General features: G+C 40.5%; 1 protein-coding gene across 1 annotated transcript; it reads left to right on the plus strand.

The window, feature by feature from the left end:
- Positions 1 to 311: 311 nt before the first annotated feature.
- On the plus strand, positions 312 to 6,878 carry LOC123765035 (lysozyme 2). The gene is made up of 5 exons (XM_045753411.2): positions 312 to 540; positions 5,024 to 5,203; positions 5,459 to 5,532; positions 5,899 to 6,043; positions 6,392 to 6,878. Exons 1-4 carry the CDS (start codon positions 477 to 479, stop codon positions 6,037 to 6,039), a joined length of 459 nt encoding a protein of 152 aa, XP_045609367.1. The 5' UTR covers positions 312 to 476; the 3' UTR covers positions 6,040 to 6,043; positions 6,392 to 6,878.
- The last annotated feature ends 11,953 nt before the right edge of the window (positions 6,879 to 18,831 follow it).

The raw sequence follows: 18,831 nt of genomic DNA on the forward strand, positions 1-18,831 counted from the left end.
TTTTTTTTGCTGGCCCACAAGGGCTGACCTGGCTGGCGCACTTCCTTGTTGTATAGTGAAGATAACTCGGTGATGTTATTTAAAAAAAGGGGGCGTGAGTTGTATTCGTTGTAGATCGATAGATAAAGGGGTCACTTTTGTAAACGTTTACTCTCATTAGTTAACAGTCACTTCCAAACTTTATAGATAAACAACATTTCTTGTTCTTGACATCCGCTTCACATTACAATTGGAAAAAGGACGAAATCGAGTGAAACTTCCTCTTGAAACCAGGAACGTTGGTTGAGGTTGATATCCCGGCTCCTTCCCTCCAGCAGTCAGTCAGCTCCCTGCAGCCGTCAGGTCAACTTCTGCCGCTCAGTCCACCTCTGATCTCCTAGGCCAAGTAACTCCTTCAGAAAGCCTGCGCGCGCAACGTAGCATCGTCTGCTAGAAGGAATACCAGAGGAGGGAGTCGAAGAAACCGCACGGTCAACATGTCACTGGCAAAATCTGCGCTCTTGGGCTTGACGGCAGCCCTCGTGGTCGTCTTGGTGACTGGTGAGTTGGTGTGTAAGGTTTTGAGAGTATAATGGGTACAAAGTAGTTGGGTATCCTGGACTTGCAGTTCAAGTAAGAGAATATAAGGGTGCATATAGAGGTGCCATTATCAAAGAATTTGAAGCATTCTAACTACATTTTGTTTTACCAGTTTAACATGGAAATGTTATACAACAAGTTACGCTAATATAAATTACCTTTTCTTAATTGTTATTGTGTCTAAATGTGGAAATTAAAATTCCAACAAAATTGCCTCAGTAGTATATGGCTTTCAATTGTTTATTCTATTTAATAATAAAATTGCTTAATTTGATTTACTGCTAAGCCAAATATGAGACAAAGAAATATACTCACTGGCCGCCACTTTGGCAATTGAGAAAGGTCAACCATTACAGAGACCTTGATCCCAGCGAGGCAGGCCGTGCTCTGAACGACCTTTAGCGCCAGCAGTAGTCTCCCCTCTTGGATAACTCTGCTGGAAGGGTAAACCCAAGTAGTTATATACACCGAGAGGTGTACCCCATTTACACCCTCAGTATATACACTGAGGGGTTTACTTTAATCCTGGACTATGTTGAGGACTAAAGTATACTTGCCGGCTGGCAGTCAACTCCTGTGGTTAGGCCTCAAGCCTAATAAACAAAGCAACAAACACAAATATTATTATATTTGTGCATATTATAGATTATAATATATTATAATCTAATATGCAAATATAAAAATATTATATATAGATAATTTAGGGTCAATAACATGTGAATGTCATTTCAAAATAGCTTCTCAAATGCGTGAGTCTCCTATTAGATAATCTTAGTTCCCAGCAACTAATCTTAGATCCTAGTAGCTAATGCAAAGTCCTATTCATTAAGCTTAGATCCTCTTAGCTAATCTTATATTTCTCTCTGCCGTCCTACCCAACCCCTTGAGCTGGACGGTAAAGCGACGGTCTCGCCTCATGCAAGTCGGCGTTCAATCCCCCGACCGTCCAAGTGGCTAGGTACCATTCCCTAAATCGCAAATCCTTATCCTGATCCCTTCCAAGTGCTATTATATAGTCGTAATGGCTTGGCGCTTTCCCATAGTCCTCCCTCTGCCGTCCTGGATCGCGTCCTCTAAACACCCTTCACTACTGGGTGTCGCGACCTTCGACTCCGCAGTATTGTGTGTCTACCCGCATACAAAGGGGCGTCGTCAAGGTTATCTTAGTATGGCCAGGATTATATAAATTTATGTCGGTTCTTGGTAGTTGTCAGGTTTTGATGGTAGATATAATAAGTGGTGAGGTTTTATGACGCAATGATCGCGAGTTGAATTATTCCCGCAATCTACACGATCTTAACCATCGTATATAATTTATTCACAGACTTGAAGATTAAAGTCAGTTGTACTGTATGTATATGCACTAAAAAATTTAATATTCAGTGTTTATCCCTTAATGTGCAATGTTCATTGTCTGTTTAGCTAGCAAAGCTTCCACGCTCATCTAGGCTGCAGTCTTAGTTTTAAGCAGCTAATTTATACAAGGCTTTTACAATATAAATATATAATATATATATATATATATATATATATATATATATATATATATATATATATATATATATATATATATATTATATATATATATATATATATATTATACAATCACGGAGGGTGTAGCCTTCAATTTTCTGTGTGAACACATACAGTGTTTACCTTAGTGTTGAACTATGTTCAGGGTTAAAGTATAATTGTTGGTTGTTCAGTAAGCTGTTGTAGTGGACTTCCTAACCTTTAAGAGGTTGAAAGGCCTTAAACCCTACGCAAAAGCACAGACGGATATAAATTGAAAAAGAAGTGTAGCTAATTTATCGGTATATACACACAGAATTTACTATAGTCGTGGATTAACACCAAACCAACCGAACACATATATATATATATAAACATCGAGAACATACATATACATCGAGAAGTGTTCCGCCTTCACTGGGAATATACACTTGAGATTGATTGTTTTGATTGTTGCCCCCTGAGGCGGCTAGTTAGCTTACACCCTATGCTCATCCTCTGAGCGGTAGCGCAAAAAAATGATTTACAGAGGACACAAAAGGTCTTAAGCAGATCTCAGCGGAAAGTTTCTTATAATTACACTGCCAGTAAACAGACTTCTCACACTCCAATTTCAATGTACTAACACTATACTAAGACACAGTGGAGGTCGGACTCTGGTAATGATACCATAGGTCTCAACACTGGTTTTCACAAGTTAACAGTAGGCTTGTTGTTGTTAGTTGTAAGTCACAACCCGCATTGAAAGCGCATGTCATTTATCTAAAAGCGAAATATGGATACAGGTCAATTCAGATATTTACTTTAGTCCCGGACTATGTTCATAGTTAGAGTGTACTAACTAGAGAATACTTGCTGATTGGTGGGTGATTTGTTGAGGTGGTCTTAATAACCCCCATTTCCCCCCCCCCCCCCCCTCCCGCCGTAGATTGGCATTAAGAACAACACCAAACGTTAATTAACTGTATGACATAAAATCAAGTTCGATGAATATCCAGTGAGAAATGACTCCTCGGTCAGTACACACGTGATCATCATTGTCTTCCTGAACCAACGCTTCTACGGACTGTCTGTAGGTTCAGTGGGAAGCTTAAGAAATATTAACTACCAGAGTCATTAACACTGCTTTCTTAATTGATGTTTAATCTCCAAGGGTACTTTAATCTTTAACACTGATAAGTATTGGAGTGAATTCGCAATGGGTGGGAGAAAGCCGACTCTGAAGTGTACCTTTTAGTGCATGCGATTTATACAGAGGATGAAGCAGCTGTAGCTTCTTCCTGGAGAATATATGTGACCAAAATCAGGGTTATTGCGACATCTGATGGGGTTGGTCTCCTTGTGCCAGTTCCACCTTCGTCACTCACTCCATAAACAAAAAAAAATAGCCTTGGTTAAGCTTTGCACATAATGTTAGAACGGTAACTGTAATGTTCTTAAGGAAATTCTTATTTTAACTGTATGTAGTTATGTTGTTTAACCAGGAGCAGTGTACACACTCTGAAGAGTTTACCTTAGTCCCAGACTATGTTCAGGACTAAAGTATACTTCCTGGTTGGTCAGTAAGCTACTGTGGTTACTCTAAGACTATCAACCCATCGAAGGTCATTATACCAAATTGAACATTTGTCCCAAGATACAAAATACGATATATCTGGCTTTCTTTAACGTCATTTAAGTCCCACTGCAGAAATGCGACCACCTGTCAGCCGTCTGCGCAGGTGTCAAATAATTTGTTTTATATTAGCATATATAAACCCGGATCTTCTCTGGTAAGAATTGGTGCACGATAATCAACGGTCACAGGATACGTCAGTGAAGGTTGGGGAGGGGGGGGGGAGGGAGTGGTGGAACTGGGCTCGGCTTTTGTGGAATGGGGGGGTGGGGGGTGGAAGGGATGAGGTATCAATCAGGGTGGGACGCTTGGGCATGGGTTGTGGTGGGGTGATTGCCGGTGCGGAGGGGATGGGGCTGGGCCACACTAGTGGGTGTGGCCAAACCAGCTTACAATCACTGACAGTTACGAGTGAGGAAGGACAGGCTGCTTACGTCATTGTTTTTGTTAACTAAGACTAGGGTTCATAAAGGCTGTCAAATGACGTACGTAGTGAAACTGCAAGCAAAAGATGTTATCTTACCTCAGCTCATCTGACGCGTGCTCCTAGAGCCTCGTTTAATTCATAAGAATGTACTTTGAAACTATAGCATAGGGAACTATCATAAAAGTTTTTTCTATTTAAGTAAGTAATTATCATAAGAAGGCACCAAGCCGGGAAGGAGTTTTCTAAATAAAGAAATTTTATTTAAGGCAATATGGAAGTTGCAAGTCGCGGCTAGATTGCTTTATACTCCAGTAAGATTTTATTAATTGTTAATTATTGTTGTTGTTATAGATTCAGCTACTCGGAACAAGTTCCAAGTAGCACGGGCTATGGTGAGCCCGTAGAGTTGATTGATGTTTTACTGCTTTCTATGTATTTACTGATGACCCTGTCATAGCTGTGTACCTTTTTTTCAAATTCATCGAATGTTAAGCTATACTTTATTGAATATCATGTGATGCCAATGAAAAACTTATCACCGTCTTCAGACCCAGTTTCCTTATTAAGTACAATGCACATTTATTGCTTGAATAGATTTACAGAGTTGACTATAAGACAATTGCGTTCATTACCCTAAGTAAATTAGAGGTAAGAAGACTAGTCTCAGAGTCTGGAGGCACGCTTCAAGGTCTCCAACATTCCAACCCAGATGAACTTGAGGGCAGACTGTACCAGTCCGCCTGGGTACTGCATCCCCATGCAAACTCATGACTACAGATGATATAGAAACTTGTCGTTAATATTAAATGCTTTGGGCTTATTAAATTGATATTAAACTATATGCAAATTACAGCAATTAAAAAAAACATTTGTATTATCACCCCTCACAGGTCAGCAGTATACCGGAGTAGATGAAAATTGCCTAGGATGTCTGTGCGAGGCCTCTACGAAGTGTCAGAACCGGCTTGACTGCCCCAACGGCTACTGCGGCATTTTCCTCATCTCCTGGGCCTACTGGAAGGAAGCTGGTCAACCCACCCTCAATAACGCCGATCCCAACAGCCAGACCGGTGAGCATTTGGTATTATCCAGTCAAGGGGAAGGTGTTTGAATGTCCGGTTTTATCCCGACAGGTGGAGAGGTGAGTAACTGTCTGATGAATACTATCCAGATAGTATGAATGTATATGTATGCTCGGTATTATACTGACAAGTCAGTATTCAACTGAAATCTTCATCTTTCCTTATAAGTTTATATAATAAAGTAAAGTTGGTTTCTGAATGCTGATTTATGTATGACTAGTGACACATTTTTTGGTCTTGCAGCGTATTCAGATTGTACCAACAACCCGGTGTGCGCGGCCGAGACCGTCCGTCGCTACATGCAGAATTTTGCTCAGGTAAGAAGAGACAACAGCGACTGGACAGACATCTAAATTACCATCCCAATAACACAGTTTCTCTGATAAATATGGAATAATCCGAATGCATTAAGCTACGTACGATCATGTGTTCATGTAAAAAGTTGGTGTAATAATGTTAGATGTTGGGAATATGTCCTATCATACTCTGGAGAGCTATTAAAGCCATCAGAAGTGCCTAGTGACCAACCAGCAAGTATATACTCTACTTCTGCTACTTAGTCCAGAGGTAAAGCATAGTCTCGAGAATATGTATATCGAGAAACGGGTGTGCACCTATTTTTTTGGGGGTATACATATCCAGGATAAGAATCAACCTTACCCCCCATGTGTTTGGTACTGCAGGACTGCAACAGGGACGGTGTGATCAACTGTCAGGACTACGCCCTGATTCACAAGCTGGGCAGGAACGGCTGCTACGGCTCCCTCTCAGGGGAATTCGCCACACTATTTGACACGTGTCGGGCCAAACTTGGCGTCCAATAAGATGGTAAGTTCTGGCATTTATCGGGTTTTCACTCTTGCCGATTATTCAGTTATTGAGCTAAATCGAAAGTTATTGGTTGGTTTATAAATAATTAATTGATTTAGTTCCTCTTGTCATATCTAAATTCAAACTTTGCCTAACAGTAACTTTATCATAAAGTATAATAGATATGTAATTAATAATTCAACGTATAAGTTACATTGCAATCAAAATTTATTCAAATGATGTCGATTATTTATGCTAATAATCTTCATAACGTAATACTCTCCAGTGAGACTATAGATAAACATATAACCTAATTTAATATCTAGAAAAAGGATAATTTTAACAAGTACCTCCTCCCCCACTCAGAGCACTAATACCACACACACCGCCAGAGGGAACTGACGGACTGTGATGAGGTCGACCCTGTGATGTGGCTTGGGACGTGAACACCTTTACTGTCCTTTTGTTGATTTATGGACGGGAATTCAGCACCTTTTAAAAAAGTCTTCTATGGGGGCTTCCTTGGTGGCAGACATTTTTTTGTAATTTGGCTAATGTTGTTTATTTATCATGTATATGTTCCAGTTTTTTTCATCTATCTTCAACTATTGAAAGCAAATCTTTTGTCTCCAGAAATTTAAGAGTTTAGCCTTAGTTATGCAGATCTCTGTGAATCATTTATGTTAGTATATATATATATATATATATATATATATATATATATATATATATATATATATATATATATATACACAATGCCATTCACTGTGACAAATGTGTGTTCCTTGTACATCCATCAAACATCCATGTATTCGTGTAACTGATTAATAACTAATAAAGGTATTTAAACACATTTTATATATAATGGTTTTTTTCAATAATCCCCGAAAACCTGTGATCATGAGCCAATACTTAGCCAATAGTACAACTGCAACTTGATGAACACTGAACACGACAACTACAACTCGATAAACACAAAATAAGTTACATCATATTGTTGTTAACAATAATTACAACAATTAACTACTTTACCACCATAATGTTGGGCCAGGAGTGGACCTAAAGTTTCCCTGGGAAAACTGTTTACATATCAGCCCGTTGCTCACCCCATCCTCCCTGTCTATTACCCCTTGCCTACCACACCCTTACCCTCCCTGTCTATTAACCCCTGCCTACCACACCCTTACCCTCCCTGTCTATCAACCCCTGCCTACCACACCCTTACCCTCCCTTTCTATCACTCCCACCCTCCCAGCCTATCACACTTTCCCACCTGTTATCCTTAACTGAAGTGTCACACTTCAGCAAGATTGCGCCCTTACAGGCCTTGAGTCAATATTCGCCAACATCTTAATTTACCTGAGACCAGTCGGCATACTGTGTATGTTAGGCAGGTACAAACGAAGCTCGGTGAGGGTATCGCTGTTCGCTAGGCTTCACCGCTGCGTTATTTTGTAACGCGGTATCAGCGTTCAGCCCGGAACTGGAGGCAAAAAAAAACATTACATAACGGGGTAGACTGATCGTACGGTACTTATGACGTCACGTGCAGTGGCGCCAACTCTACCGGATCGTCTATGTTTACTTCTGGAAATGGAAATTGTCCAGCCTGATCAACCTAAACTTACCTAATGCGTGAGTGTTTTGGTCGGAAACAATTAGAATTTGTTTTTATTATTTCTCGAAGTTAAGTTACTCTCCAGGGAGTTGTTTTGTTAAACCAAAGCCCTGAAGTTACACAAATATTGCTGCTAGTGTTGCATATACGAGTGTCTAGGAGGAATAATTCACCGAGAATATGGTGCAAGGTGTTACGAGACGGAGGCACAGGTTGAGAAGTGCGGCCATAAAGATAAGATCATTTGGCCAGTGTTATTGAAGACCTTGAAGGGACTTCCCAGGTACCTGAATCAGCTGGATCACCTCGCTTTCCTTGGTTATGTTACCCGGCTCACCTCCTCCTCCTCCTCTCCCCTTTTTATTTTTTTTATATACAAGAAGTACATTGGGTTTGTGAGAGTACATAACATTGGTGTTCTTACATTCTTCCAAAGCCACCATCACGCATAGCGTTTCGGACAGAAACGGTCTTATATAATAATACAAATACTACTACTAATATATAATATAACCACTACGGGCTCACCATAGCCCGTGCTACTTGGAGCTTTTTGTTCCAAGTAGCGAATCTTAAACAACAACAACAACATACTACTACTTCTAATAATAATGGTTATTCAGGTAAAAGCACTTACATACAAAATGAGATAATAAAAATTCCCAGAGATATTTGTAACTGAGTCTAAGCCGAGCAGTAGTAACATCTAGAAGTCTGCTGATTTTATTGGATGATCGAAAGATGTGTGGCTCTTCTTGTATGATAGTGGAATTATTGGTGTCGATTTCACTTTGCCTCAGATCTGCAAGATTTTGTTGAAATTCTTGATGTACTATTGCTCTCAGATTGCTTATTGACAATCCAAAGTTATACTAAATTTCTCCTTTAAAGGCAGAGTCTTTGACTAACTCATCAGCTCTATCACACATTCGGAGGCCAACATGAGATGGAGTCCACATGAAATGGACTCTGTTCCCATCAAATTAAAAAAAAATCAAAATTCAAATTTTTGTTCAGGTAAAAGTACATGCATTCATGAAGAGTTCCAAACATAATGTTGGATTTATAGATAGAGCTAGTACATACAATACCTAAAGCCACTAATACACATAGTGTTTCGGGCAAGGTGTGGGAGGGGGAGAGGAAGACACTTGGACTAAAACTTAATAGTAAATGAGATTAAAGTATAAATTGTGTTAAAAAAAAGGGAATGGAAAAAATGGGGGGGGGCAGAAATTAGCCATTGTACAAGTTAGTCAGCAAACAGCATTGTTTAAAATAGCAAGACATGGGTTGACATTTAGGGGGGTAAGGTAGGTTACATGGAGTTAATTACGTAGTGCATAGTTTTACTCTTAAACTGGTCGAGAGAGGTACAGCCTTTGACATGATTGGGGAGGTTATTCCACATTCTGGAATTGAAATTGAAATAAGTTTATTGAGATAAAATGCACACAAAGGGATGAGGTAGCTCAAGCTATCCTCACCCCGTTCAGTACATCGTGTTAATATATACACAGACACACATCACAAACAATAAACATATTACCGAACATTCTGAGAGATAAACATATAGATTTCCTCCTTTACACAAGTAGTATGGTATCAGACATACACACAAATACTTTTATGACTTAGGTATACTGTATAGACAATTTGCAAGAGACATGCAGATAATTCAACAAAAGATTACAGTCTTGGTGCAAAATTCTTATTTCTGTCAAGAATATCATCAACCTTTCCGTTGTGACACATCCAGACTATTTGTTCAGGAACAGTCCTTATCTCAGTGTTTCTATATACATTAATCAAAGGACAATCAAGAACATAATGGGCTAGGGTGTGAGACCTCAACATACTACATAGTTTACACTTCGTGTCATTATCATGAACACCTATCCCATATTCCCAGTAATATTTGTACCCAAGCCTGAGCCGCATGTGCACAGAGTCACTCAAAGCACTTCTCCTTTTACCATAAGTGAAATGGGTGTTTTGACTCACATACAAGTAGTGTTGCATGGTTTCACTTCCCTCATACATTATACCTCTCCTCTCCACTTCTGCCTGTGCCTGAATATTTCTGATTTTGCTTCTTATTTGTCTCATTGTGAATTCGCATTCGATGTCAACTTGTGGTTTTGATGTGGCACGTTTGGCCAAGTCATCCACCACCTCGTTGAGCACTATTCCAACATGAGATGGAATCCACATGAATTTCACATTGTGACCTTTCAGCTGTATCTCAGTTATCCTTTGCTTACAATCCTCAACTATGGACATGAAGACTTGATTTCGACTGTTTAAGGATTCAAGTGCTCCTCGGCCATCAACATATACAAAAACATCTTTGTCGTCATGACATACTTCCTCCAAACACGCCAGAATGGCCGCAGTTCAGCTTGTGTGGACGATATATAATTACTAAGTCGAAGTTCAGTTATCCTGTCCACAGTCCCAAACTCAGTATATTCCCTTATATATGGAATAATCATTAATAATTGTGTTGTATTTGTGTCTAGCTTCAGACACGAGTATGTTACAGTTATGTCTAAAAGAGTTGAGAGCAATTAAAGATGATAAAGAGTCACTTACAATTAATGTATGAAGTTTGGAGACTTAATTGTACACATTTCAGTGCAAGAATCAAGGCAAATAGTTCGGTATAAAGGGTAGAGGTCCAGTTGTATATACGGACTCCCCACTCCAAATATAAACCATCGCCCATTGTCAGGACAACTGCACTTCCAGCTGCACCCGTGGGGCGGTGTAGGGAACCATCAGTGTATATGACTTGAGAGAGAGAATGCTCTGTGGACAGAGCATCAATATGGCTTAAGGCGTTGAGCTTTGCCTTAAGATGAAGCTTGGACTGTTCTCTAATTTTCTTCTTGAGTTGAAAGGGAGGGATTAAAATTGGGAAGGATGTAAAATCCCACGATGCAGGAAAGTGCCGTTGTTATCTCTCTCTTGGTACAAATTATAAATCTAAATATAAAGTACCAAGAGAGTCAGTCTTAGCAAACACGAGTATCAGAAAAGATAGAAAACGGATTATTTATTATAAAACAGAAAACATTGTTCAATATAGTTCATGGGTAACTATGGTAACGTTATGAATTGCTCTGTATTTGTCTTATAATTAATAGTATTGCCTGTATATGACCTTTTATATTTATTTTCGTTAACAGTCATTTATTATTCTGAAAACACAAAATATATGGCTTCTATATATCATCCTTTTATGTTCCCATACAACGAAATTGTTTACCAGTCTAAGTAGTACAATATTGGCGCCTCTGCTTCTGTTTCACAGATGTGACACTCTTTAACTATTGGGATCGATTACCTCCCAGCAGCACTTGTAACCAAGTTTGAGTCTGTGTATGGCTACTGCACTGCCTTTGGATATCTTTTTGCCAGTCTTGAAAGAGGAGTAACCAGTGGCTTGTTCATACCATATCGCAGTGGATCTTCCTTCCGCTAATTTGGCTCTGTGGCGACTTTTGATGGTTGAGAATATTTTCTCCTTGATTTGCTCCTTAATCTGTGAGAAACTTGGAGGTATTTGAACCTGTACAACAGGTACAGGTTTTTGCGGAGGTTCATGTGCCTGCTGCTGCTGCCGGTAGAAATGTCTCCAAGTTAACCTCTGTTTTTTTTCTCCTGCACGGGGATCTCTGCAGTGGGGGGTGGTCCCTCCTCCTGTGGTGGATGATGAGGATGCTGGTGCGAGCTGGGGCCTTGTGGTGGTCCTGAAAAAGGATGTCCGCCATGGGAGTTCTGTGCCGGTGCCCGGACCTGTGGATGTTGTTCCGGCGGGGGCCCCCTGTGGTGTTGCCCCCTGACATGTCGCCTCCCATGGTGCTGCCCGCTGTGTTGCCGGCTCCAATGCTGCCGCCCCGTTCTAGGGGTGCGGTTGCCCATTCGACGGGTGCCATGTCTAGTGTTGGTCTTCAGCCTGTTGAGGAACTGACTACTGCCCGGAAGCCCGTCTTGTGGGAGCGGGTGGGGCCGCTTCTCCTGTGCCCTGATACTATTTGAGTCCCCCGTGTGCATGCCTTTGTGTCTGAGGTTCCGAATAATATGGTGCCCCCTTATAGGCGTTTTCGTTGTGATGAGTATCCTGGTAAGTGGCTGCGCTGGGAGGCGTACTGTGTCCGGTTTCCGAGAGAGAAGTTTCCGGACAAATATATGTAGGGGTGGCTTGTGTTTCGCTTCCCCTTAGTTGTTTGCTGTGAGCCCGTCAGGCCTGTGGTGGGGTCTTTTTTACTTTTGGATTTATGTCTATGTACTGACATAAAGGCGTCGTGTATGTCTATGTACTCTGTGACTCACCATAGATGTAAAGTGCCTTATATAGTCACTGTTGTAAGCCTCTTGTTGAATCACTTGTGATATATAACGATTATTGGTATGTATTTGAATTTGTGTACATGGATATATATATATATATATATATATATATATATATATATATATATATATATATATATATATATATATATATATATATTTTATTAAATATGACCGAAAAAGTAAGATTAATAATTCTAACACGAATTTTCTCAATCTTTCGTACATTATGCTTCACTGTTGGAGGTAAATCAAAAATCACTTCTCCAAAATTCATTTTTATTTCTAGTCTGACGCGACACGGGCGCGTTTCGTAAAACTTATTACATTTTCAAAGACTTCACAAATACACAACTGATTAGAACTTGCGTTTCCCTGATTTTATATCTACATTTGAGTGAGGTGGGAAGGGTGATGTGGCATTACATTTGAGTGAGGTGGGAAGGATGATGTGGCATTAGAGAATATTAATAGGGTATTAAAAGTATCAACACAAGACAGAACACGAAACAATGGATATTGAATAGAAGTGTTTGTAGAAAGCCTATTGGTCCATATTTCTTGATGCTTCTATATTGGAGCGGAGTCTTGAGGTGGGTAGAATATAGTTGTGCAATAATTGGCTGTTGATTGCTGGTGTTGACTTCTTGATGTGTAGTGCCTCGCAAACGTCAAGCCGCCTGCTATCGCTGTATCTATCGATGATTTCTGTGTTGTTTACTAGGATTTCTCTGGCGATGGTTTGGTTATGGGAAGAGATTATATGTTCCTTAATGGAGCCCTGTTAAACAGGGCTCCATTAAGGAACATATAATCTCTTCCCATAACCAAACCATCGCCAGAGAAATCCTAGTAAACAACACAGAAATCATCGATAGATACAGCGATAGCAGGCGGCTTGACGTTTGCGAGGCACTACACATCAAGAAGTCAACACCAGCAATCAACAGCCAATTATTGCACAACTATATTCTACCCACCTCAAGACTCCGCTCCAATATAGAAGCATCAAGAAATATGGACCAATAGGCTTTCTACAAACACTTCTATTCAATATCCATTGTTTCGTGTTCTGTCTTGTGTTGATACTTTTAATACCCTATTAATATTCTCTAATGCCACATCATCCTTCCCACCTCACTCAAATGTAATGCCACATCACCCTTCCCACCTCACTCAAATGTAGATATAAAATCAGGGAAACGCAAGTTCTAATCAGTTGTGTATTTGTGAAGTCTTTGAAAATGTAATAAGTTTTACGAAACGCGCCCGTGTCGCGTCAGACTAGAAATAAAAATGAATTTTGGAGAAGTGATTTTTGATTTACCTCCAACAGTGAAGCATAATGTACGAAAGATTGAGAAAATTCGTGTTAGAATTATTAATCTTACTTTTTCGGTCATATTTAATAAAATATGTCTACAGGAAAGACTGCTACCAAAATATATATATATATATATATATATATATATATATATATATATATATATATATATATATATATATATATATATATAATATTACGTACACATGTACATTATATATATATATATATATATATATATATATATATATATATATATATATATATATATATATATATATATATATATATAATGTACATGTGTACGTAATATTAATAATTGTGTAACTAGCTTCACAATATTGTAACTTGCTTAGCTAAATGAACTATGGGGTTCAGTTCTTGAACCGACTGTGTGCTTCTGTATCCCTTTCCACCACCACCCACGGGATGGGTATGGGGGCGCATAATAAAGAAATTAATAAAAAATATATAGTACTTCGCTCCCTTACTATGTTAGAAGCGCATGTATCTATATAAATTTCACCCACGTACTGTAAATACAAATATTTGCCAACCGAACCAAAATATCTTAACCTGATCAAGTCCCAACTATACATACAATTTTAATTATGGTAATTTATATATTGGAAAACAGTTTATCATTACACAAGTATGTTAAAGTGTGTGAATTTTGATCAGGCTGTTTCATTCACACTATGCAGGCTCAGGCTCCTGTATTTACACTCCATACATGCCCAGACTGCTCCAATCACGCCATGCAGGCTTAGGCTACTTTAGTCTATTCCCTCTACTTACGATATCGAGCTTCTTCATAAATTTACGGACGGTTTCAACAGCACAGAAAAAATTGTGAACGCAGTTCTCATAATCTACAAAATTTGTATTAGTTTTCACTCCATTGTTTTCAATTAGGAATTTTCATAATTTAAGTCTTGTTCCATTTTTGAGGTTCTTGAAAATTGAGGAATATCAGATGAGGTTAAAACGAATCCGAATAATAAGACTTTATAAGCACAATTTTAACTAATAGACCTCAATATAAATGTTATATAAATTTGTGGCAATACGAATGGAATTCTAATGGAATTTTTACTGGGTTAGGATGCCTGAAGCATTTAATTTCAACTACTTACGAAAACCGTACATCTTTACCCAATCATGGCGGTTTTGTTTATACTCGCTGAACAGTTTTACGAGCTTCAAAAATTTAACAACCAAAGGTTACTAATGTTATAAACATCCTTGAATGGTTTAAGAGCTCATAAGCTGTTTAATAAATGTAAACAAAGCCGCCATGATTTGGAAAAAAGATGTACAGGTTTCGCAAGTGGCTGGGTAAATACTTAATGTACCCTAGCCTAGATACATGCATAGTGCTAACCGCTTCGGGTATCAGGGTCATCACCTTCAAGAACCGGTCTATCGGCGTCTACCCATAAGTGGTAGTTGAAGAATGGTCCTCAGTCTTGGATGACGACACAGGGCTGTGTAGACTTTGTACATTTCGTCAACGCCTCGCACAGGCAGTTCTCTGTCACTGTTATGTTGGCTTTCCAGCCTGAGAAAGTACGGAGCGAGGGTAAGCTGAAGCTCGAGGTGAGTTTTGCCTGCTGGAATTTCTCGTTGTTTAAGAATCAGCTACTGGGAACAAGTTAGGAGTACCCCGGGCAATGGTGAGACCGTAGTGGACTTACCTGGCATAGGAGCGGGGCCGTGTGTGGAATTTCTCACGGTACACTATATATATGGGTCCTGATTGACAATCGCGTACCCTATATGGGTCGATTCATAATCACGGGGCGCTACCCTGACTCGCAATCATACTACACTACATGGGCCTCTGATGACTCACAATCGCGGTTCACTCTACGGATTCTGACTCATAATCACGGTGCACTATTTGGCCCTGATTCACAACCACAGTGCCGTATCTGGGACCTGATTCATAATCAGGATACACTATATAGGTCTTGACTCACAATCACGGTACACTATAGGCCCTGACACAATCACCGTGCACTAAATGGTTTTGACTCACAATCACGGTGCACTATAGACCCCTGACACAATCACTGTGCACTCTATGGCAATGACTCACAATCATCGTGCACTTAATGACCCTAACACAATCACCGTGCACTACATGGCAATGACGCACAATCAGAGGCTCTTCGGTTTTCCCAAGGTTCTTCAGTTTCTTTCCACCATGTATAAAAAATATTGTAGGAACCAAAAATTAAACTTTTTTTTTAAATAAAAACATTAACAAGATCCTGAAGGCAGTTCGGATCAAGAAGGATGTAAGGAACATGTTCTGCGGGCTGCTACAAACAATAGCCTCGTGTGTATGTGTGTTCGCGTCTATGTCTCTCTCAATACAGCATATATGCTAATGTGTGCTTTATATGTAAAAGCGTTTGGGAAAGTGAGTGACATCATCATGCTCATCTGACCCAGAAGACAAACCTGTTTTGTGGCCCCAGGATCACACCAGGAAAATTTTTATATTTGTTGTTGATCCGCGGGGTCCATGACGATACCAGTGCCGGATGTGTCTGGCGCTCCTGTGAAGGGAAAAACTCGAAGCTTATGCGACTATATACATGTCGCCTGTCGATGGGATATTACTGTGATTTACAGTATATAAGCGCACTGTTAGGCAGATGTTTGATAACCGTCTGGAGTCCCCTCGAGGTGAATGTCAGACCCTTCCTATCATACGCAAAATTAACAGGAAGACTCGATCAACACCCAGTGACCCCAGATGATAAGGCGTCAGGCGTCCTGTGAACTATGGGGAAACCGACCAAATTCGTAGCCTAAATGCAGCATAGCGATGGCTACTCCTAAACTCTACCCCAATCGGGGAAAATGTAAAAGCGTCTTCCAGTGAACTCGGCAGCAGCAGGAGCCCACGAAAATCCGCCAATACCGACAGCTCTCAACCAAGTTGGCGCCGAACACTTTCTCTGCCCAGACATCCCACCGGAACCAGGAAAATTAAGCGCGCAAGGCATCGTATCGGCCTTGGCTGTTGTAGAGGAAAGTCTGACGGCAGTATCGAGACCCAATTCAATTTCACTTTCTTTCTTTATTATGCACCCCATACCCATCCCGTGGGCGGTGGTGTAAAAGATTACAGAGGCACATAATCGGTTCAGGAACTGAACCCTCTAGTTCGTTTAGCTAAGCAAACAACAATCTTTTGACGCTAGTTACACAATTATTAATTTTATATATACATGCACACATTCTCATACATACATGTACATATGCGAACAGGCCTGAATGGTCCCCAGGACTATATGCAACTGAAAACTCACACCCCAGAAGTGACTCGAACCCATACTGCCAGGAGCACAATGCAACTGGTATGTACAGGACACCTTATCCACTTGACCATCACGACCGGACAAAAGCTGATGGTAGCCGAGGCTATTTTCCCATCAGCCCGCCGGCACTCTGATGGTAATCTTGGACATAGTATTTTATCAAATCACCTCATTCTTTGGGGCACACGTGAGGAATACAAATGCAAACAAGCCTGAATGGTCCCCAGGACTATATGCAACTGAAAACTCACACCCCAGAAGTGACTCGAACCCATACTGCCAGGAGCAACGCAACTGGTATATACAGGACACCTTAATCCACTCGACTATCACGTCTGATCGTGATGGTCGAGTGGATTTGGACGAGTAAAAATCGACGTATGTTAACTTGGAAGGTCAGACAGAGGGCATACAGGGCCCAGACTGACTAGGTGGAAAGCACGCCGGGGTGGTCAGGGCTGACACTGCCAGTATTCGTATTATTTTTTTCATTTTTGGTATTTGAATAACACCAAATAACGTTATATAAATAGGGACAGGAATATTTCTTGGGCATCTCGCTACTAGGTGCACAGACTTACATGGATGATGGTTGCAGTTTATTATAATAAGGTGAGGTTATTTGGTCTCTAATTATGGGGTTCTGTTTTGATAATGTGAAGTAAGCAACTCGATGTAGGGAAGGAAGCAGGAAGCCTAGTCCTTTGCAGAGTCTTGCTTGCCACTCTCACAGCGTTAAGGTACATCCCGTCTGTTTTAACCCTATAAAACAATTGATAGCAAATTAAAGTTATCGTACATTTGTACTGCTAGTTAACTAAATTAATTTTTTAGAATACGGAAAAATAATAATTGTTAGCCTCGCCCACCAACTCAATATTTTTTTCTCCCTTCCTATTTATGCTACGATGCTGAAACTTGGGCCAGATGAAACTCTTTTCATGTACAACCCCTCAAAAAAGTTTGATTGAAATCGAACCAGTTTTCATTAATTGCATATTTTGGCCAAATTTGGAGGTCATGCCCCCTAAGACCGGATAAAGAGAGAGACAGATCGAAAGACAGAGAGACAAAGACAGGCAGACAGGAAAAAACAGATATGGGTGAGAGAAGTAGCATTGCTATCTGTCAAGCCGCAAGTAAAGACGTCACATGGTGACTGACAGAACAACTTGTCTTTCACAAACAGTCCGTCTCACTGTGTACGTTATGGTCGCTAAACGTACAAATTACAAAGTACTATGAAAAGTACCAGCTCACAAATATCCACGCTTTCGATTTCGGTTGGTCGGGTCAAGTAGGATGTCTGGGTGCTACTAGCGTTTCTGGTTAGGTTAGCACTGTATTTTATACGCTGTGGCAAATCGCGAGAACGGACTGGAAGGAGAGGGATGGTGGATAAGGCAATAGGTACAACATGGCTAGTATAGGAGAGGTGGTCTCCCCCACCCACCACGGCAGGTTACTGCAAGGCAACCCAGTGTTGGGGAGAAGCAACAGAGCCAGCCACGAACCAGGAAAGTTTTGTCCGCCAATACTGCTTCCTTCGTCATTCTAGGGGTCATTGAGATCTTTTCCTTGTACGAAAATTGAAAGCACGCCAGTATGATAATTAAATTTGCATATCGTATTCAGTGTTTGGAAATACCAGTGCGTAGCCAGCGGGGAGGGAAGGAGGGGTGGGTGCCTATCATATTGAGTACCCTGAGCGAGTGGTATCGTTTGGGCAAGGTGAAGGAATGGCTATCGTACTGGACAAGTTGAAGGAATGGCTATCGTACTGGGAAAGTTAAAGGAATGGCTCTCGTACTGGACAAGCTGAAGGAATGGCTATCGTACTGGGCAAACTGATGGAGCGGCATCGTATTGGGCAAGCTGAAGGAATGGCTATCGTACTGGGAAAGTTAAAGAAATGGCTATCGTATTGGGCAAACTGAAGGAATAGCTATGGTACTGGGAAAGTTAAAGGAAAGGCCATCGTACTGGGCAAGCTGAAGGAATGGCTATCGTATTGGGAAAGTTAAAGGAATGGCCATCGTACTGGGCAAGCTGAAGGAATGGCTATCGTATTGGGAAAGTTAAAGGAATGGCTATCGTACTGGGCAAGCTGAAGGAATGGCAATCGTACTGGGAAAGTTAAAGGAATGGCCATCGTACTGGGCAAGCTGAAGGA

This window comes from Procambarus clarkii, chromosome 29 (assembly GCF_040958095.1).
Source record: "Procambarus clarkii isolate CNS0578487 chromosome 29, FALCON_Pclarkii_2.0, whole genome shotgun sequence".
Taxonomy (NCBI): Eukaryota; Metazoa; Arthropoda; class Malacostraca; order Decapoda; family Cambaridae; genus Procambarus; species Procambarus clarkii.